The following is a 22929-nucleotide window of genomic DNA, read 5'->3' as shown; positions in this document are numbered from 1 at the left end:
TAGAGTTATAATTATTTAAAATCAGATAAAGTACTTTTTTAGCTATTCAACTCCATTTTCCTATATGTTGTGCATATCTCTTCGGTTTTCATTTGCAAAAAGAATGAGAATGTGATATGATGACTGATTGCTCACTAAAATCATTGTTCGAAATCCCGATCGTTAGTTTCTCGGAGTTACACTAGTGGAAAATTGAGAAATAGAATCATACCAGCTAGTTGTCGAAGTCGTCTTCATCGGAATCGACAGCACGGCACCGTGAAACAGTTCATGCCCACAGTCAATTCACAACGTGAGTCCAGAAACCCTAGAAAACAATTGACGGAGGATTTGAAGGCCGTAAGTTAATTGACGGATGTAGATTGCGTTGCAAATCACGTCAGGGGAACAATTTGATACTTTTAAGATTTCAGCTGTATGGACCATTATAAATAGACATATTAGGTTTCTTTTGAAAAGAGTCAGCAATTTAGTTTATTTTAGCTTCGGTCGCCCAATTTTGGACAAGTTCCAAGGTTCTCCTCTTTCTAGTTTCTTGAACAATGAATATAATTATTCTTTCAAGATTTAATACTCAAAGTAATTTATGAATTTTCTTAACTTATATTCTTGTTGTTTTACTTTCAGCTAAATCTTCTATTGTGGTTGTGAAATCCAAAGAGCTTGTAAAGTTCATAAGGTTTTTGTGTGTTGCATGATATTAGGGTTATAAGAAATCAAACTTCTTCTCATTATTAGTTAACTGGTCGCAAACATTAACCTACACCATAGTATCTTGATTTTTGACTTGAACCGTGTTAGAATTTGATAGAACAAGCATTGCATGAACTCGTCGCCCGCTAACCCTCGTTTGATAAATTTGTATTTGGAATAATAGAATTTACTTGGCATAATCACTCGCGCTTATTTAAATAACTCATATAGTTGTGGAAGCATCAAATGAAGATAATCGTTCAGCTCTTGAAAAAGATTGAGCGATAGTGTAGGGACTGAGTGCATATCTAGAACCCAATTATTTGTAATTGCATGAAAACCGACAAAGTAATCCATGGTAGGGACACAACCTATAGTGTTTTAATATCATAATTAACACTCTTATTTACTTACTACAATCTCAGCTTTAGCTATACAAATTGTCTTCAATCTTTACGGAATAGAAATTGACTATAAATCTGAAAATCGTCCAAATAGTAAATCTGTTCTTCCCCTATTCCCTATGGGATTCAACCCCAACCTTGTTTGGGTTACTATATTTGCATACAATCGCGTTACATCATCTGATATTGTATCTTGAGCATATCACCAATCTAGCGGGACATAAAATCATGTACCTAAAATCCTAAATGTTGGAAAGTGATGTTGAAATGTGAATCTTGTCTTGGACGGAGAAAAACTTTTTAATATTTTTGTGATACATAAATTGTATTAATTCATGAATCAGTAAGGTTGATGTATTAGTCTTAGTTACAGGCATTGTTTTATTCATGAATTAAGAAAGATGAAAAGAAATTCTTGGGCTAAATTAGATGCATGAATTAGACTAGGTTCATGCTAGAAGAATTCCTATAAAAAAAAACCTATTTTTTAAGTTGGTAGAAGTCCATTTGTTTTCACAAAGAATGATTGACTATGTACATAAGTAGAGTGAAGTTAAAAAGAACCATTTCCTCCACTTGTCTTCAGAAAGAATTTGAGTAAGAGTGTTTTCCTCCATGAATTTCCAACAAAAAATACACCTTTTAAGCACATATGATTTTCAGGAGGCTGGCTCCATCAATGTAGTTAGAATTGTCAGCCCTAAACCATTAAAATGAGATTAGTCCGTCTCACCTTTGATGAGTACATAGGTAACATGTGTTTTGTACACAGATAATGTAGTTGCACTTACTGGTCCTAAGCATTAAAATGAAATTAGTCTATGTCATCTAGTCCAGAAACTTTTCCACCTCTTATCTTTCTATTATCATATTTCTAAATAATAGATGTCATACCGAACTTTAAATATATTTATCTTTATAGTGTTGGACTGTAACACCTCGCAAAATATTTATCATATTCAGCTTATTAGAATTGTGGTGCTTATCTCACATACTCAGTACAATCAAAGTACTGACCGCACACCTTCATGCGCTACATTATTTTTATAATAAAAGTTCACACGTGCAGAATCCAGCTCGCGATTAGTATGATTTCCAATCAGCTCAGCAGCAGTGTTGATGAGTCCTCATCTTTCAAGGACAACCCCCATATTTATTTCTAAGTTGTGCAACTCTTCACTTTCGATGCCGCACCCGTGTCGGATTCTCCAAAAATACACTACTTTTAGAGAATCACACACGCACCCGTTGACCTTTTTGAAGAGTCCGAGCAACATAAGTTTATTTTAGTTAGGGAAAAGGACCGGATATACCCCTCAACTTTGTCATTCAGAGCTGATATGCCCCTCGTTATGAAAGTGGCTCATATGTATCCCTACCGTTACACAAATGGCTCACACATACCCTTCCCTCTAACGAAAGTGAAATAATTAAATTTAAATTTATTTTTTAACGTTTTTTATTAAAAAAATAATACATATAATGGTATATTTGATCCTTCTTACACATAATTTATTTTTAAATTTTTTTCTTACTTTTTTCTCGTTTTTCCATTCACTTCAATATTTTTATTTCTCTTGTTTTTACACTAAAGAATGAAAGAAAAAATAAAATAAGAATTAGAAACTCAAATAATGATAATCAAAAAAGTCAAAAAATTATTCATGTGTGAAAAAAATTAAATATACCCCAAACTTTTCTATAAAAAAATTCATGTATGGATATTTTTTTTACTTTCTCAAAAAAAAAACATACATGAATTTTTCTAAAAAAATCAAAAAAAAAAGTAATTTTTTCACTTTCTTTAGATGAAAAGGGTATATGTGAGCCATTTTTGTAACGGTAGGGGGATATATATGAGCCACTTTTGTAAGGCAGGGGGATATATATGAGCCACTTGTGTAACTGTAGGGGATATATATGAGCCACTTTCATAACGGTGGGTATAGTAGCTCTAAATGACAAAGTTAAGGGGTAAATCAAGAACTTTTCCCTTTCAGTTATTTAGTCTTTCAGTTTTAGACAGTTAGAGTTAGTTAGGGGCTTGTCTAGCAACTTGTCTTAGTAGGGGCCTTTCAGACTGTCAGATAGTAGTCTCAGCTTTATGATTTGTTCAAATATTTTCTGCTTATCCATTTAGTGTTTTAGAGTTAATACACCTTTCAGATTTAGCATTCCCATCAGTTATTTTCAATTGTTATTTATATTCATCTTAGTGTCATGCAAGTCCATGGATTAGTTTAGTGTCATGGCTTGTCTAGCAACTTGTCTTAGTAGGGGCCTTTCAGACTGTTAGATAGTAGTCTCAGCTTTATGATTTGTTCAAATATTTTCTGCTTATCCATTTAGTGTTTTAGAGCTAATACACCTTTCAGATTTAGCATTCCCATCAGTTATTTTCAATTGTTATTTATATTCATCTTAGTGTCATGCAAGTCCATGGATTAGTTTAGAGTCACCTCTGGCTCTAAGAACCATGTTACGACTAGGAGGTAGTCTCGAATCGTGACATGGACTAGGGAAGGATTCCATTCCTGGATTAATGGTCCCTTTCTGGACCTTGTAATTACCTAACTACTAGCATAATGATTTCTTCTTTTCAATATGTAAAGTCATAGGGGTGTTCATGGTCCGGTTTGACTCGGTTTTTGGCTAAAACTAAACCAAACCAATTAAGGCGATTTTTTTAATATTCAAACCAAACCAAACTATTATAGTATAAATGATATCGGTTTCGATTTTATCGATTTTGTCGGTTTTATCGGTTAGGTTCGTTTTTTACGAGTTGAAATAATATATTTTATAAAGCAAAAAAATTGACAAACTTATTTACTACCTTTTCGGTTTTATCGATTTTGTCGGTTTTATCGGTTAGGTTCGTTTTTACTGGTTGAAATAATATATTTTATAATGCAAAAAAATTGACAAACTTATTTACTACCTTCATACTGCAAGAAAAAAGACTAGAGAAGCAATTCATTCAAGTAAAACTTCAAAGACACAAAAATAATTACACAAACAAAGAGTAGGGAACATACAAAAAGTAACCAAAAAGGTAAAAGGAAGAAAAAGTTACACACTTACAGGGATTAAAGCTTCTTGCACTAAATTGTTATCGTGAGAGACTGAGAGCAGAATAGAGGTCTACAGGGTTTGGGGGGAAATAAGAGGAAATTGAAAATCTAACGAGGGAAAAAATTAATTATGTTAACTATTCAGTAAGGGTTTTTTATTTTACTTTAAACATAAATGGGCTTGGAGAACATGGGCTAGACTTTTTTCTTGGATTGGTCCTAAATTATGAAGAAGTTAAAAAATAGATAAAGTTTAATAAACATATATAAATATATATAATATTTTAAATATGTACATATTTATCCGTTTAGTTCGGTTTTCTTTATGGTTAACACCAAACCAAACCAAATGTTATCGGTTTTAAAAATCTAAAACCAAACCAAACCGAGCCGATTTTCGATTTATTAAATCGGTTTGACTGGGTTTATCGGTTCGGATCGGTTTTTTTAAGTCTCGTTCGACCACCCCTATGTAAAGAAGATTCTACTAATATAACTGGCTGAGCACCAAACCCATGCACTGTGAGTACAAAATCTATATACAACTCAGGCTAGTCCTGAAGGTAACATCTATCACAACAATATCTTCATTAACAGATTTCAGTTAGTTTGCACCAAAAAGTAATTTCAGTCACGAATGGCTTCTGATTTTCCTTCAATAGTACACCTGTCGTTTCTTCCCTCCAGGAAAACCCACAGCACACAACAACACACCATCTCAACTGCCATCTTTGACCCCTTAGTTCTCTTCTTAGAGAAAATATGCTTGTTAATTGTGCCATTTAGACTAACTACTTACAACAGTGAATTGAGGATAACATCATTTAACATTGTTGAGAATATAATTAAATAATAAAAGTGTGCTCTCTCTAAAAGCTTATATGGTCACACACTTCAACAAACCCCGAGAACTGTAACTGACCTACTAAAAGAGGTTACCAGTTTCAAAAAAAAAAAACAGTTTCAACAAGAATGGTTACAGGTTACCTAGTGAGAGGTGGTGCAGGAGCTTCTAGATTGTTTTGAAAGGTTTCATTGGGAGATATCTCGCTCTGAAGGTTCATACCCATTGCTTGATACCTCAACAGCCTACAACAAGAAGAAAACAAAAAGAAAGCCATAAGTTCAGTATCCATTTTCCATCTTTTGCAGTTGTTAGCCATTAGCATAAATCAAATTGAGAATCAATCCATTAGTAGGTGTACTAAAGATTCTATAATTACTTTGGTAAAATTACTTAAAAGACAATAAGTTATAAGTAGAAATATTGAGGAGAAAGTCATATCAATCTTTGTAACAGTATATAACTGATGCATGAGAACACTGTCTAGAAGGCAAACAGCATATCAACGAAATATGGTCTAACTCAGATAAAACTAGTTAGTTAAAACAACATTTGATATATTCGATGCAAAATGTTCTTATGTAACTACATGCTCTAAAGAGTTCTATTTGACAACTTGATTCAACTAAGACTGGGGAGAATATTAATTTGTTGCTGCAGTTATAAATGCATCTAAATATCTCGTGGCAATGGCATCTAGTAGTCAATCAGAGAAATGCTTCAACCTATAAAATGGTTCAAGGAATAGATGCAATGGTTAATTTCGGCAGATTCCATATCTCCACCTATAAAGTGGAACTCAGTTACTAAAATGCATAAAGAGACACTTCATTTTTAGGACGTTCATACTGCATATGTTCAAAATCATGAAGCTAATTGATTGTACTTGGAACCTTAGAAATGAAATAAAATCCTAATATATACAAGACACGTGCCAATGTAATTCAATTTCTCTTCTTGTGAATCTAATTGAAGAAAAACCCAAACAAAATTGTTTAGAACCTTTGACTAGTTTGAGTTATCACAAAGGACACTAGTTATCTCTCGGACATTAACATAGACGTGTGTGGTTCCATTGCTAGCATGAGGACTAAGTTCCCCAGTAAAATACAACTATCTCTTGGACGTTAACATTCTAACTTGACAATAGGGATTACAAGGAATAATTAGTTAAACTTCAATAAGCAAAGTTACCTTTCGTCCTTGGCATGGCAACAACTTCCAGGCTTCGACTTCTGAGCGGGTAAAGGGCACCCAAAAAGTTTTGCAGCCTCATCAGGCTCTGTAACAGGTTGACATGAGATACGTGCAACGGGATCGGACACCTTGGCCTAGAGATCTTCTTGATTCGGAAAGAGATTATACTATAAATGCTGTGAGAATTGCACCAGATTTCATATCAAGGGGCTCTATACTCCACGAAGCTCATATAATATATTGGGCGACCAGTATACTCTAATACTATTCAGAAACTCTCAATGCTATTGAGTAATACAGGTTAGCGCATTTCTTGGTGAGGAGAACTCCAGGAGAAACCAATCTCCTCACCAAGAATTTGTCAACCCAAAAAGACAAATATCTCAAAAATCCAAAGCAAATTATGGAAAGAGCCCAAAATCCCACAAAAGAAAATGATTGCAAAATTAAAGAAGACTAGTCAAGTATTCAAGTGAACCGAAAACAACCTAAGAGTCAATTTTGCATAAGAACAAAAGCAAACGTACAGCAGACACTCTCTCCTTCCATATTCATATTCCATCATGTTAATAATATACTGTATATAAGTTTCTCAGTTAGTAGTCCTACAAATTATGCATTTCCTTTTGATAGTTCATTTGCTGTCCTAATGCATTTTTTCTGCTTTTGCCAACTTTTAAATATACTATCTGCAATCAATTCACAAAGGCTAACTACAGGGACAGTCAAGAAATATCAAGGAAAAGAACATGACAACTAATTTGTTAAGATTTAGTCATCTTTAGTTCACATACATGACCAAATAAGGTATTTAAAGTGGCAAAAGGCTCAGTCAGGCATTCAACTGGCTTCTACTCAACTGCTGACAGAGGCAGCTCTATCTATAATATTTTATAGGCATAATACATAAATGTGCCCAAAGTTGGAGGGTATAAATGCCAGCTGGGCCAAATAAAAAGGTATGTTTATGTATTATGCCATATAAAAAAGGTGTTATCTTTTTGACTCAGCCCAAAAGAAAAGTCATACATCATGAGAAGAAATGTCAATTTCACCACAGATATTCCAATAAGTCAAGAATTTTACACATTTTATCTTGGCAAAAAGGAAAATTTTTATAAAACACTACATTTTTTAAATATATTTTTCCAAAATTGAGCATAGGGGAAGGGGAAATGATTGGGTTGGGGGGCGAGGCTTACAAGGTGGGGAATCGAACCCTCACGACAAAGGTGAGAGTTCAGGTAGTCAACCAACTTGAGTGGAATCAGTTGACAAAAAGCTCGAACGTAATTGACTTCTTTCTTAACAACAATAAAGGAAGAGATGATTTGGAGAAGAATTCATTCCTCTCCGAGCAGTCAACCAACTGAGCTACTATGATTCTCCGATAATAACACTACATAGTCATTACATCTTGATTTCTTTAGGATCTTAGTCCCAAGGAAATCTTTAACAAAAACATCAATTCAAGAAGAGGAGGGATCATAACAGAAAATATTCCTAATATTACTTATCACCGCGGACATCTGAAGAACTGCTCATAATCCAATGACCCAAAGTGTTTGCGACTTCAGAAATGAGGCTAATGCTAGAAACGCGGCCACTAGTAGTCAGTAATCATCAGCCATCTGAACTTCATCATCCTCCCCACGAGCCTCAAACGAAAATTCAAGATCTGCGAGCAAGTCATGAGGATGCTTCAGATCTTTAATCTGCCCAGAAATTCTATTACTCAAGACTTTGTTGAGGATAACATATTTGCACAGCCGTAAGTCAAGTGATACAAGATGAGGACAATTATTAAGAATAGCCTCGACGCCTTTAATTGTCATCCTGTTTCCAATGAGTTGAAGGTGGTGCAAGGTAGGAAGGTTTTTAGCAATAGCTAGAGCCTCTTCATTTCTTACATCTTCGTTATCAAAGTAATCACCTGATCCCATATACAATGAGTTATTTAGTTCAAACGACTTCAACCGTGGGCAAGAGCGTCCAAGAGCTTCAATGCCTTCTATCGTGATGTCTGTGTGTGTCAAACTCAGCTCCTCTAACAATGGGAGCTTTTGAACTACTTCAACCAAGCTCTCACATACCATACCATAGCAACATGCAATGCTAAGTCTTTTCAGTTTTCCTGATCTGGTGGACAAAAGCATACATGAATTAAATGGCAGATTACCAACCACAATCCCTAAAACAAAAAATCAGTGGAATTATACCACAGAATGAAACAATATGGTACCCTTGCAACGCAAAAAAAAAAAATTATTGGGGAAAACAAACAAACACAATGGATGCCTAAAATTTGGGTAAAGAAATTACCTTTCAGCTATGTACTCAAGCAACTCACCAGTGGCAAAGTACTGCAAATTGATATCAACGACTTCACCTTGGCTGCGATCAACAGCATGTCGGCACATTACCTCTAAGTCGTAATCCATTTCAGAGAGGTCTCCAAGGTTCCACATGTCAATGACTCGCCACATTGAAGGATCCTTACACACTCGCCTCCACTTACTGCACACTTTCTCAGCTGTCTCCAGTATCTCTACAGCACCAAGCCTGTGTAGTATATTCGTCCATATACCTTCGGGAAGTTCCACCCATGGCGGCTTTTTCACCACAGGCCGGCTGTTGCTTTTACCTTTTACTTTTCCCTTTCTGTTCATTGTATTGTTCTAGGGTTTGAGTTGGAAACTGGGGGCTGTGAAGAAGAAATTGGATATGAGTGGATGCTTTTGAAGTAGCAGAAAACAAAGGAGCCGTTGCCCCTTTACACCTTGTTTGGATGGTTTGGTTTAAAATAAGGGTGGAGCAAATTAAAAATGGACTGAATTCTAATTCATCTACCTAAGTATCATATAAATATGGATAAAAATGATTTTAGTCAAATATGAATCGGGTAAAATGATTCTAACCCATTTTTATCCGTCTTCATTTTTTTTATTCCGTTGTCCCTTCGGAGACATCTGATTAAAAAAAGTTATTCAGTTCTTTTCTACTTTATTTCTTTTCTTACTTGCTTTTTTTTTGTTCATAAAATATATTTTAAATATCTTTTTGAATTACGATATGATAAATGCATAATTAGACTTACACCCAAATTGGTCAAATACACCTACTAAAATAAAATATTAAGAAAATAACATTATTTTCAGGAAACTCAACAATAACATACCTAGTGGAATTTCATAAGTGAAGTCTAAGTAGGGTAGAATGTTCGCCGCAAGTTTTCTGCCTAGATTTATGCATGCTCCAAGTCAAGTTCATCTTGGTGTCGCTAAGTGAACATTGAGGTATATCAAGGGAACTGCTGATTATGGTACTTGGTTTAGAAAGGAAGAGCAAGGGAAATTGATGGGTTATTCAGATAGTGATTGAGCAGTAAGCGTTGATGATATGAAAATCACTTCTGAATATGCTTTTACACTTGGTTCAGGCATGTTCTCATAGAATTCAAAGAAGCAAGAGGTGGTAGCTCAATCTTCTATAGAAGCTGAATATATCGTCGCTGCTGGTGTAACAAATCGGGCTCTATGGTTAAGAAAGATTCTACGTGATCTGGAGCAAAATGACATTAAAGCTACTATCATTAAGGTTGACAACAAGTCAACAATCTCTATGGCCAAAAATCATGTGCAACATGATCGTAGCAAGCATATAAATGTGAAGTTTCACGGTATCAGGCAAGCAGAGAAGGATGACGAAGTTAAACTCGTTCATTGCAGCTCAGATCAACAGATTGCAGACATCATGACCAAGTAGGAAGAGGAAATTTGAAGTTCTAAGGGCTAAGCTAGGAGTATCCAAGAAAAATCTCAAGGAGTGTTAGAAAATGAGATTTTTCTAGATAGTCTTTAGTCTAATAGTTCTCTTTTTGAATATTATGTTTAGTTTGTAAATGAAAGGCAATCCTTGTTTTATGGAATATGTTTTGTAAGAAAGTCAATAGTGGTTAGATAGGTATGGACTCTACTTACTTTTGAAAAGCGTATATAGTTATATGTGTCTAAGCCTTTTGTAATATGCCATATGAATGAAAAGAAGTTCTGTTGAACCTTATTTTTCTTACAGTTTAAAAGTTTAACGTCCTACACTTCAGAACCTTTCAATTGGAGATCTAAAAAGGTTTGAAGTTATTGGTTCTCCTAAGGTTGGAGTTCTTTTTTATGACGCTGAACTGTTTACATCCCACCTTCAGGGAATGAAGCAGATTGTTCGATTATTTATTACTAATTGTAATTCTCTTACCTCCTTGACTATTATGACTCTGCCGAGTACCATGAAGAGAATAAGCATATCTCGTTGCTGGAAATTGAAATTGGAGAAGCCAGTTGGTGAGATGATTTCTAGTGCATATTGTAACATGCTTCTGGAGGGTTTGAATCTAAGTGGATGTGATTCTTTTGATGATATTCCACGTGAAAATAGAGATAATTGATGAAGAAAAAAAAAAAGAACTTATTTTTACAAGGCCCAAATACAAATTTTAAAGGATTTTGAACAAAAAAATTTGATTAACAGCATGTATGTGAGCTTATTCACTTTATCATTTTCAAATGTGAAAAAAAAGAGAAGGATTTTAGGAGGATTGTGAACATATATAACACTACGAAGCTCATACAGTAATATATATTGATACTTCTGAGAAACTCTAATGTTATCGAGTAATCAGGTTAGCACCTTCCTTTGTAAGGAGAACTCCAGGAGAAAGCAATCTCCTAAACACCTATTCTACTTGTGCAAAAAGTGGTGGGAGAGTATATATTTTGGCAAATTGGTTTTCAACCTTAAATTTTCCTAGTATAAAAAACAGGGTTAGGATTTAGCAAAATGTATAAAAATTACGAAATAGTAGAGCAAGCTTTCTTACATGATCATTAGATAATGAACACATTGTTACTTAAACATGAAGAACTATTAATAACTCCTTGGATATTGACAAGTGCAATCCAAGCCTTTTCTAACAGCTCAAACTGGCCAGTTTCAAACATAAAGTTATAGATGTTTAAGTATGTGGTGATTAAAGACAAACGATAAGGGCCCAAAAAGTTATCATAAGAAAAGACAACTGAAGTGAGCGGAGAGGATCTTAGACGCGAATGTCAAACTTTTCTAGCACAGTTGCATGCTTGAGCAAATATTTTACCAATGGCATAATCGATCCATTAAAGTTACGGATCTCAATGGTCTTCAGATGTCGAAATGAGCCGTTAAAATGATGTGTCTCAAACTTCCTGATCTGTTCGTCCTCATTTGTGTACCTTGACAACAACTCCTGTAGGAAAGAATGCAACTATATTAACCAATTATTCTCCTTGGATGGAAGCAGGAAATCAAGGAGTTGCTTGTGGATAAAATAAAAAGATGATGACTTTTCAATTCAAGGAACAATAAAAAGATGTTTCAAAGCATCTGATCTTCTTACCTCACACATTAAGGCAAGTACCATCACCTGTTAAACATCTTTTAGCAACAACTACAAAAAAATTACTCATATGGTCTATTTGATAGTGACAAATCAAAGCAACACACACACTGAACTATTTTATGAAGAAAATTAAATTGAGAGAACAAAAAAGTTCATCTGAACTTCTTACAAGAAAAAAGAACTAATAAGCACGCAACTGCAACAGATTTAACAAAGAGAAGTCCTAAACTTTTGAGACTAGAAAAGCAGAATTTGAACAAAAAACATGACTGAAGCCTTTGCACTTCCCTATGGTCTTAAATGGTATCCTGAACATCGTATTAGAAGCATTTGGGTGGAAGCCGACTCTTTACTTATGGTGAATTTCAAGCGAGTTGCAAAACCTTCTTGGAAATATGAACCTATTATTGAAAAGATTAAAGAGTTGACTCATAATTCGAGGTGACGGAGAAGCCAATTGTGTGGCTAATTCTTTAGTTGGATACAATCACCTAGTGGATGCAGATACAACATTTTAAACTGAAACGAACTATGAAGAGAAGCTAGAGGGAACTTAAAGGGTTGACACATGGAAGCTCTTTTCCTTCATAATTGGAAAGAAAGCCCAAGCTTATCTCCAATAATGCAACAAGATGAACTTCCCAGCTTGATCCTTCAGTCAGCTCACATGTTACTAGTCTCACTTTTTTCTCCGTTTTAGTTCTTGTGGAAACAATGTACACGGGAACCATCTCCACAAGTTAGAAGGTATTGTTGAAAAGAAGATTAAGTACGTAAGCTAGTTATATTTCAAATTGCAAATGGAAGTCCTTGTTTTGTTTATACATTAGAGGCTTATCTCCTACACTTTTGTCAAAGATTGGGACCTCCTTAATCTACTCTATACTTGAGAATTGAACTGATACAAGTCCTACTTTTTTTGAACTGCCAGGAGGGTCTAAATTTAAAAGAAGTACTTAAGATCAGAAATGTTAAATATATCATCTTCTTACCCCACTAATAGTTGTTTGACATGAATAACATGGAAGTAACAAATACAAAGGTCAAAAAGAAACTTACTCTAGGTTCAACATCGTACCAGTCAATAACCAATGTCTCAAGATCTAGTGAGCTCTGTAGAAAGCAGCAAATTCCAGGGAAGTCCAACTGTTCAAATTCCACACCAAGTTCTAAGAATTTCCGGCTTGATGGTGGAAACTGCCACCCTTTAAACTCCAAGATGGACAAGCACTTACAAACAAAATAGATAAATCAAAATATGTCAAAACAAGGAAATATGGCTTAATGAATGAAATGCAAATTGCTGAATAATTCATAAAAACAACTTTGACTATACGACTTTGTTTTGCCACATATGGTGGTTTGAGAATCCAAAGATGGAGCTTTGAACACTTGGGAAAGCCCATCAACATGACTTAATAGTTTTACATGTTTTTCTATAAATTGCAAACTCTTTATTCTCACAGTTAATCATCCAAAACTTTGTTCAAAAGATCTTGTTTCAACTTAGATTATCCTAAGTAGTGACACTATCAATGTTACTAGAGTGATGATTCAATAGCAAATAAAAAGTCCCTAAAAAAGGATTCTGAATTTTGGATAGTGAAGAGGTTGAATAAACCATAAACCTCGATGCACCAGGATCCCAAGGTAAGATTCTCGACATGGGCAACGTTGTGAAGAAGTTCCTTGAAACACCGAAATTCCTTCTCCAAGTTGTGTTCTCCATCCTCAAAATTAAAATTTAAAAAAAGCCTTGAAGTAACAAGTGATGCCACATTTATGATTCGTATCTCACTGCACAACCCCAAAATTTGCAATTCTTGAATATGGGGGGCTAATAATTCGAGCCAAAGGTCATGATTCTTATTGTAATAGTCACATATAATCAATTCTCTCAGCTTCACAGAGCTGATTTCCAAACGATGTACGCCCCAAAAATTTTCCAATTCCAAGCACTCCAAGTTAGGGCAACCAGATAATACCTTTTCCATGACACCATCTGTGAATTCTATGTAAACAATTGAAAGAGAAACAAGACTACTCCAGTTAACACTGCCAGAAGGATTCAATTGGCAGTTCCATAAAACCAAATTCCTCAACGACGCATTTTTATATGCAAACTGGGGAAACTCATATCTTCGGTGATTTGTAAAAAGTCCAAGTTCAAAATCTTCAACTTTAGCAAGTTTGGTAGCAAAATGTACCCATATATCAACATCTTTAGCAAAACGCTCCTCATACTTAAGACGCCACACCCTGAATTTCCGAATTTTCTCGCAAGACCTCCAATAATAAAGTTCTCTGGGGATAGAAACTAGGTAATCAAGAGTGTCCTTTTCGCTGTCACTGACTGGGAAGTTGAAATCAAGTGATGTTGGAACATATTTCCAAAGAAACTGCCATCGTTCAGCCAATACACTAGTTCTCACAATTTCTTTATTGTTCGGCAACATAGAGAGGATGTGAAGTAGGATTGAGTCGGGCAAATTGCTAAGTCGGTCTTCTCCCTCCATGATTTTCCTGTGCATTTTCATGGAGTACAACTGCTACTATGCCTTCGAGGTGGAAGGTTTGTGGAGATGTTGATTGTCAGAGGAATTTGGGTAAGTGATCTGTAATTTGGGCTGATTTCCCTTGAGCAAATATATAGTTGGGGAAAAAAACATAAATAGGCAAGTTTTATAGAATTATTACATATACATGGAAACATTAATTGATTATCAATTATAACATATAAAATATAAACTCCTATTGCATAAATTAATATAGAGAAACAATATACGTAAATTACGTAAGCAAGGATAATTATTAAAGATCAATTCCATTAAAATAGAAATAATAATTAAGCATCCATAAATCCTCATGTTGTTTCCTATAAATTTCATCACTTAAGTTTGTAGATACTACATTTGCTTAAAAATGGAACTATAAAGAAACATAAATATAATAGATTTATTTCAAACTGACCGAGCTTGCATCACTTGGTTAGTAGAGGAAAATTGCGGTAGAAAATGCAATTTAGTCGTAAATTCATCATCATCATCATGTGAATAATAGGAAATGTTTAGATTTAGAAAGAACTTATTCATACATACAGATATGTAATGAACCATTAAAATTATTCTAAAAATCTTGAGAACAAATTCACATGCTTATTTAAACCACAACAAACTAGAGATCTTTAAGATCTGATAAACTATAAGCACTACCTCTTTGAACTATTATCTCCAAATTGTCAATAAAATTCACATATAATATTTGAATAGACACTTATGGAATTAATAATTTTCATTTATCATGTCAAATAACTATTTAATTACATACTTTTAACATCAAATTTCACATACAATACATTCTAGAGTTATAATTATTTAAAATTAGATAAAGTACTTTTTTAGCTATTCAACTCCATTTTCCTATATGTCGTGCATATCTCTTCGGTTTGCATTTGCAAAAAGAATGAGAATATGATATGATAAATGATTTTACTTTCCATTTTATTTTCAATATGAAAGTTTTGGTTAATTTTTATTTAATTAAAATTGATACATCAAATATTTAATTATATTTTAAAACTTTTATCTACTGCTTGAAATTCATTCATTATTCAATTCAAATAAGTCTTACAATTCTATATTTTTACTTTGATTTTTTTTTACTTATTTTTCCTCTTTTACTACTTATTTTTATGGCGTTATTCATTATTTAATACTGTTACATTAACAAGAAGATTTGACAAAGGGGAAATTTTTAAAACTCAATCTGCAAAATGCCGACTCAATTTCTTTTTCCATTATTTATTTTTCATTTTAAGGCCTAGAAAAATGAGAAAAAGTGGGATCGGGTTCTTGTATAATTTTAAAGAGTTTGGGGGATATTAAATCTATTAAAATATACTTGAATCCCTTTCTATTCTCCTAAAAAAGAAATAGTGAAAAAAAATTCTCTCTTAAAAGATTCAACTTTTATTCATGCTCTTTTCTCTTTCAAGCTCTCAATCTCTCCGGTCGATTTCTCTTCTCCCCCAAGCTTGAAGCTCTTCAATCGTCTTCCTCAGGTATATTATCTCCTGGTTCCAAGCATTTTGAGCTCCATATTGATCTTATTCTTTTCAAACGAAAGTTCTTATTTTTTGGTCGTAAAATTCAGGATTTTATGAAGAAAGTATTGGATGGAAAGTGGGAAGTACCTTGGAGCATTTCATTAGAAATCCCGAGCATAAAAGGGATGATGGAAAAGGGAAACATAACAGTGAAGCATGTTTGCAGGGAAGCAAATCAGTGGACAGACTATTTAACCAACTTAGTTGTTCATTTTGCAGGTACCTTTCCTTATCATAGTGTACAGGACATACCAGCAGAAGGTAGGAAAATATTCGACATGGACAAATCACAAGTAGCAAGCATAAGAATTAAGAAGTGTCAGAACAACAATTTTTGGAGTTCACGACACGGCAGAGAGCAATTAGGACTCAAATCGTCAACAAAGAATCATTCGTTTCAGTTTCAAGTTCATTAATCAGCAAACAGTTTATCAAAAATAGAGATAAATCCCAATTTTGGGAAGTTTGGTTGGTACACATACCTGGTATTTTGGGGACTGATTTACTACTTTGTAATTTTCTAACAGTGATATTAGCTTCCTTTGAAGCTCAATCTGTTGAAAATGGTAAATAGTTAATTGCTCACTAAAATCATTGTTCGAAATCCCGATCGTTAGTTTCTCGGAGTTACACTAGTGGAAAATTGAGAAATAGAATCATACCAGCTAGTTGTCGAAGAAGTCTTCATCGGAATCGACAGCACGGCACCGTGAAACAGTTCATGCCCACAGTCAATTCACAACGTGAGTCCAGAAACCCTAGAAAACAATTGACGGAGGATTTGAAGGCCGTAAGTTAATTGAAGGATGTAGATTGCGTTGCAAATCACGTCAGGGGAACAATTTGATACTTTTAAGATTTCATCTGTATGGACCATTATAAATAGACAAATTAGGTTTCTTTTGAAAAGAGTCAGCAATTTAGTTTATTTTAGTTTCGGTCGCCCAATTTTGGACAAGTTCCAAGGTTCTCCTCTTTCTAGTTTCTTGAACAACGAATATAATTATTCTTTCAAGATTTAATACTCAAAGTAATTTATGAATTTTCTTAACTTATATTCTTGTTGTTTTACTTTCAGCTAAATCCTCTATTGTGGTTGTGAAATCCAAAGAGCTTGTAAAGTTCATAAGGTTTTTGTGTGTTGCATGATATTAGGGTTATAAGAAATCAAACTTCTTCTCATTATGTTGGCTTCGTTGGGAGGTTGCTGCGGGGTGGGCTTGGCGAATAGAAGTAGGCGTCTTGAAAACCCGGATGATGCCATAAAAAAAGCTGGCCGGGACAAAGGGTCGCGATCCCGCGAGGGTGAGCTAACCCCAAAAACCCGTCCTCAGTTCGGATTGCAGGCTGCAACTCGCCTGCATGAAGCCGGAATCGTGCTATTAAAGGAGAATGAGCTTTCTCTATCTCCGCAACTCTAATTGTAACATGATCTGGGGAAGCTGTTCAGTAAGGAAAGATCGTATCCGCGTAGAGCAGCTAGCACAAACCCTTCGATGACTTATCGGCTGCCTTGCTTGAGGAATAGTTTCACAAAAATGGAGACGAACCGGGATAACGTCCAATCTTGTTTCTGGATTGAGTAGTGGATCGATCGCAGTGGTCAAGTGCGCTGGACACGGCATTCCCGACGTCAAGTGCAGGAATTGCTGTCAAAGGGGCGGGTATTTATCTGGTCGCAAACATTAACCTACACCATAGTATCTTGATTTTTGACTTGAATCGTGTTAGAATTTGATAGAACAAGCTTTGCATGAATTCGTCGCCCGCTAACCCTCGTTTGATAAATTTGTATTTGGAATAATAGAATTTACTTGGCATAATCACTCTCGCTTATTTAAATAACTCATATAGTTGTGGAAGCATCAAATGAAGATAATCGTTCAGCTCTTGAAAAAGATTGAGCGATAGTATAGGGACAGAACCCGATTATTTGTAATTGCATGAAAACCGACAAAGTAATTCATGGTAGGGACACAACCTATAGTGTTTTAATATCATAATTAACACTCTTATTTACTTGCTACAATCTCAGCTTTAGCTATACAAATTGTCTTCAATCTTTACGGAATAGAAATTGACTATAAATCTGAAAATCGTCCAAATAGTAAATCTGTTTTTGCCCTATTCCCTATGGGATTCAACCCCAACCTTGTTTGGGTTACTATATTTGCATACAATCGCGTTACATCATCGGATATTGTATCTTGAGCATATCACCAATCTAGCGGGACCTAAAATCATGTACCTAAAATCCTAAATGTTGGAAAGTGATGTTGAAATGTGAATCTTGTCTTGGACGGAGAAAAACTTTTTAATATTTTTGTGATACATAAATTGTATTAATTCATGAATCAGTAAGGTTGATGTATTAGTCTTAGTTACAGGCATTGTTTTATTCATGAATTAAGAAAGATGAAAAGAATTTCTTGGGTTAAATTAGATGCATGAATTAGTCTAGGTTCATTATAGAAGAATTCCTATAAAAAAACCTATTTTTTGAAGTATTTTATGCAACTTAAGTTGGTAGAAGTCCACTTGTTTTCATAGAGAATGATTGATTATGTACGTAAGTAGAGTGAAGTTAAAAAGAATCATTTCCTCCACTTGTCTTCAGAAAGAATTTGAGTAAGAGTGTTTTCCTCCATGAATTTCCAACAAAAAATACACCTTTTAAGCACATATGATTTTCAGGAGGCTGGCTCCATCAATGTAGTTAGAATTGTCAGCCCTAAACCATTAAAATGAGATTAGTCCGTCTCACCTTTGATGAGTACATAGGTAACATGTGTTTTGTACACAGATAATGTAGTTGCACTTACTGGTCCTAAGCATTAAAATGAAATTAGTCTATGTCATCTAGTCCAGAAACTTTTCCACCTTTTATCTTTCTATTATCATATTTCTAAATAATAGATGTCATACCGAACTTTAAATATATTTATCTTTATAGTGTTGGACTGTAACACCTCGCAAAATATTTATCATATTCAGCTTATTAGAATTGTGGTGCATATCTCACATACTCAGTACAATCAAAGTACTGACCGCACACATTCATGCGCTACATTATTTTTATAATAAAAGTTCACACGTGCAGAATCCAGCTCGCGATTAGTATGATTTCCAATCAGCTCAGCAGCAGTGTTGATGAGTCCTCATCTTTCAAGGACAACCCCCATATTTATTTCTAAGTTGTGCAACTCTTCACTTTCGATGCCGCACCCGTGTCGGATTCTCCAAAAATACACTACTTTTAGAGAATCACACACGCAACCGTTGACCTTTTTGAAGAGTCCGAACAACATAGGTTTATTTTAGTTAGGGAAAAGGGCCGGATATACCCCTCAACTTTGTCATTCAGAGCTGATATGCCCCTCGTTATGAAGGTGGCTCATATGTATCCCTACCGTTACACAAATGGCTCACACATACCCTTTCCCTCTAACGAAAGTGAAATAATTAAATTTAAATTTATTTTTTAACGTTTTTTATTAAAAAAATAATACATATAATGGTATATTGATCCTTCTCACACATAATTTATTTTTAAATTTTTTTCTTACTTTTTTCTCTTTTTTCCAATCACTTCAATATTTTTATTTCTCTTGTTTTTACACTAAAGAATGAAAGAAAAAATAAAATAAGAATTAGAAACTCAAATAATGATAATCAAAAAAGTCAAAAAATTATTCATGTGTGAAAAAGATTAAATATACCCCAAACTTTTCTATAAAAAAATTCATGTATGGATATTTTTTTTACTTTCTCAAAAAAAATACCCCATACATGAATTTTTCTAAAAAATCAAAAAAAAAGTTATTTTTTCACTTTCTTTAGATGAAAAGGGTATATGTGAGCCATTTTTGTAACGGTAGGGGATATATATATGCCACTTTTGTAACGGTAGGGGATATATATGAGCCATTTTCATAACGGAGGGTATAGTAGCTCTAAATGACAAGGTTGAGGGGTAAATCAAGAACTTTTCCCTTTCAGTTATTTAGTCTTTCAGTTTTAGACAGTTAGAGTTAGTTAGGGGCTTGTCTAGCAACTTGTCTTAGTAGAGGCCTTTCAGACTGTCAGATAGTATTCTCAGCTTTATGATTTGTTCAAATATTTTTCCGCTTATCCATTTAGTGTTTTAGAGTTAATACACCTTTCAGATTTAGCACTCGCATCAGTTATTTTCAATTGTTATTTATATTCATCTTAGTGTCATGCAAGTCCATGGGTTAGTTTAGAGTCACCTGTGGATCTAAGCACCATGTTACGACTAGGAGGTAGTCTCGGATCGTGACAAGGACTAGGGAAGGATTCCTTTCCTGGATTAATGGTCCCTTTCTGGACCTCTTAATTACCTAACTACTAGCATAATGTTTTCTTCTTTTCAATATGTAAAGAAGATTCTACTAATATAACTGGCTGAGCACCAAACCCATGCACTGTGAGTACAAAATCTATATACAACTCAGGCTAGTCCTGAAGGTAACATCTATCACAGCAATATCTTCATTAACAGATTTCAGTTAGTTCGCACCAAAAAGTAATTTCAGTCACGAATGGCTTCTGCTTTTCCTTCAATAGTACAGCAATATCTTCATTAACAGATTTCAGTTAGTTCGCACCAAAAAGTAATTTCAGTCACGAATGGCTTCTGCTTTTCCTTCAATAGTACACCTGTCGTTTCTTCCCTCCAGGAAAACCCACAGCACACAACAACACACCATCTCAACTGCCATTTATGACCCCTTAGTTCTCTTCTAAGAGAAAATATGCTTGTTAATTGTGCCATTTAGACTAACTACTTACAACAGTGAATTGACGATAATATCATTTAACATTTGAGAATATAATTAAATAATAAAAGTGTGCTCCCTCTAAAAGATTATATGGTCACACACTTCAACAAACCCCAAGAACTGTAACTGACCTACTAAAAGAGGTTACCAGTTTCAAAAAAAAAAAAAAAACAGTTTCAACAAGAATGGTTACAGGTTACCTAGTGAGAGGTGGTGCAGGAGCTTCTAGATTGTTTTGAAAGGTTTCATTGGGAGATATCTCGCTCTGAAGGTTCATACCCATTGCTTGATACCTCAACAGCCTACAAGCAGAAAACAAAAAGAAAGCCATAAGTTCAGTATCCATTTTCCATCTTTTGCAGTTGTTAGCCATTAGCATAAATCAAATTGAGAATCAATCCATTAGTAGGTGTACTAAAGATTCTATAATTACTTTGGTAAAATTACTTAAAAGAGAATAAGTTATAAGTAGAAATATTGAGGAGAAAGTCATATCAATCTTTGTAACAGTATATAACTGATGCATGAGAACACTGTCTAGAAGGCAAACAGCATATCAACGAAATATGGTCTAACTCAGATAAAACTAGTTAGTTAAAACAACATTTGATATATTCGATGCAAAATGTTCTTATGTAACTACATGCTCTAAAGAGTTCTATTTGACAACTTAATTCAACTAAGACTGGGGGGAATATTAATTTGTTGCTGCAGTTATAAATGCATCTAAATATCTCGTCGCAATGGCATCTAGTAGTCAACCAGAGAAATGCTTCAACCTATAAAATAGTTCAAGGAATAGATGCACTGGTTAGGATGTTCATACTGCATATGTTCAAAATCATGAAGCTAATTGATTGTACTTGGAACCTTAGAAATGAAATAAAATCCTAATATATACAAGACACGTGCCAATGTAATTCAATTTCTCTTCTTGTGAATCTAATTGAAGAAAAACCCAAAAAAAATTGTTTAGAACCTTTGACTAGTTTGAGTCATCACAAAGGACACTAGTTATCTCTCGGACATTAAGATAGACGTGTGTGGTTCCATTGCTAGCATGAGGACTAAGTTCCCCAGTAAAATACAACTATCTCTTGGACATTAACATTCTAACTTGACAATAGGGATTACAAGGAATAATTAGTTAAACTTCAATAAGCAAAGTTACCTTTCGTCCTTGGCATGGCAACAACTTCCAGGCTTCGACTTCTGAGCGGGTAAAGGGCACCCAAAAAGTTTTGCAGCCTCATCAGGCTCTGTAACAGGTTGACATGAGATACGTGCAACGGGATCGGACGCCTTGGCCTAGAGATCTTCTTGATTCGGAAAGAGATTATACTATAGATGCTGTGAGAATTGCACCAGATTTCATATCAAGGGGATCTATACTCCACGAAGCTCATATAATATATTGGACGACCAGTATACTCTAATACTATTCAGAAACTCTCAATGCTATTTGAGTAATACAGGTTAGCGCGTTTCTTGGTGAGGAGAACTCCAGGAGAAACCAATCTCCTCACCAAGAATTTGTCAACCCAAAAAGACAAATATCTCAAAAATCCAAAGCAAATTATGGAAAGAGCCCAAAATCCCACAAAAGAAAATGATTGCAAAATTAAAGAAGACTAGTCAAGTTTTCAAGTAAACCGAAAACAACCTAAGAGTCAATTTTGCATAAGAACAAAAGCAAACATACAGCAGACACTCTCTCCTTCCATATTCATATTCCATCATGTTAATAATACTGTATATAAGTTTCTCAGTTAGTAGTCCTACAAATTATGCATTTCCTTTTGATAGTTCATTTGCTGTCCTAATGCATTTTTTCTGCTTTTGCCAACTTTTAAATATACTATCTGCAATCAATTCACAGAGGCTAACTACAGGGCCAGTCGAGAAATATCAAGGAAAAGAACATGACAACTAATTTGTTAAGATTTAGTCATCTTTAGTTCACATACATGACCAAATAAGGTATTTAAAGTGGCAAAAGGCTCAGTCAGGCATTCAACTGGCTTCTACTCAACTGCTGACAGAGGCAGCTCTATCTACAATATTTTATAGGCATAATACATAAATGTGCCCAAAGTTGGTGGCTATAAATGCCAGCTGGGGCCAAATAAAAAGGTATGTTTATGTATTATGCCATATAAAAAAGGTGTTATCTTTTTGAATCAGCCCAAAAGAAAAGTCATACATCATGAGAAGAAATGTCAATTTCACCACAGATATTCCAATAAGTCAAGAATTTTACACATTTTTTATCTTGGCAAAAAGGAAAATTTTTATAAAACACTACATTTTTTAAATATTTTTTTCCAAAATTGGGCGTAGGGGAAGGGGAAATGATTGGGTTGGGGGGGAGGCTTACAA

General features: G+C 34.5%; 1 protein-coding gene, 1 long non-coding RNA gene and 1 pseudogene across 2 annotated transcripts; all 3 read right to left on the bottom strand.

The window, feature by feature from the left end:
- Positions 1–220: 220 nt before the first annotated feature.
- On the bottom strand, positions 221–6670 carry LOC129888948 (uncharacterized). The gene is made up of 3 exons (XR_008766758.1): positions 6210–6670; positions 5159–5260; positions 221–307 (listed from the first exon to the last, which is right to left on the bottom strand). It is a non-coding gene; the product is annotated as an uncharacterized LOC129888948 (long non-coding RNA).
- Positions 6671–7572: 902 nt separating this feature from the next.
- LOC129888944 (F-box protein SKIP19-like) lies at positions 7573–9035 on the bottom strand. The gene is made up of 2 exons (XM_055964018.1): positions 8535–9035; positions 7573–8351 (listed from the first exon to the last, which is right to left on the bottom strand). The coding sequence occupies exons 1-2, from the start codon at positions 8879–8881 to the stop codon at positions 7826–7828; spliced, it is 873 nt and encodes a 290-aa protein (XP_055819993.1). The 5' UTR covers positions 8882–9035; the 3' UTR covers positions 7573–7825.
- A 2198-nt stretch (positions 9036–11233) lies between these two features.
- LOC129888946 (F-box/LRR-repeat protein At3g03360-like) lies at positions 11234–22184 on the bottom strand (annotated as a pseudogene).
- Positions 22185–22929: the final 745 nt, after the last annotated feature.

This window comes from Solanum dulcamara, chromosome 5 (genome assembly GCF_947179165.1).
Source record: "Solanum dulcamara chromosome 5, daSolDulc1.2, whole genome shotgun sequence".
NCBI lineage: Eukaryota > Viridiplantae > Streptophyta > Magnoliopsida > Solanales > Solanaceae > Solanum > Solanum dulcamara.
This window is presented reverse-complemented; position numbering and strand designations above follow the sequence as displayed.

Coding starts and splice junctions, on each gene's coding strand:
- LOC129888944 (XM_055964018.1), bottom strand. CDS start 8,881: ATGAACAGAAAGGGAAAAGTAAAAGGTAAAAGCAACAGCCGGCCTGTG. Junction 8,352..8,534: donor CTTGAGTACATAGCTGAAAG/GTAATTTCTTTA, acceptor TTTGTCCACCAG/ATCAGGAAAACTGAAAAGAC.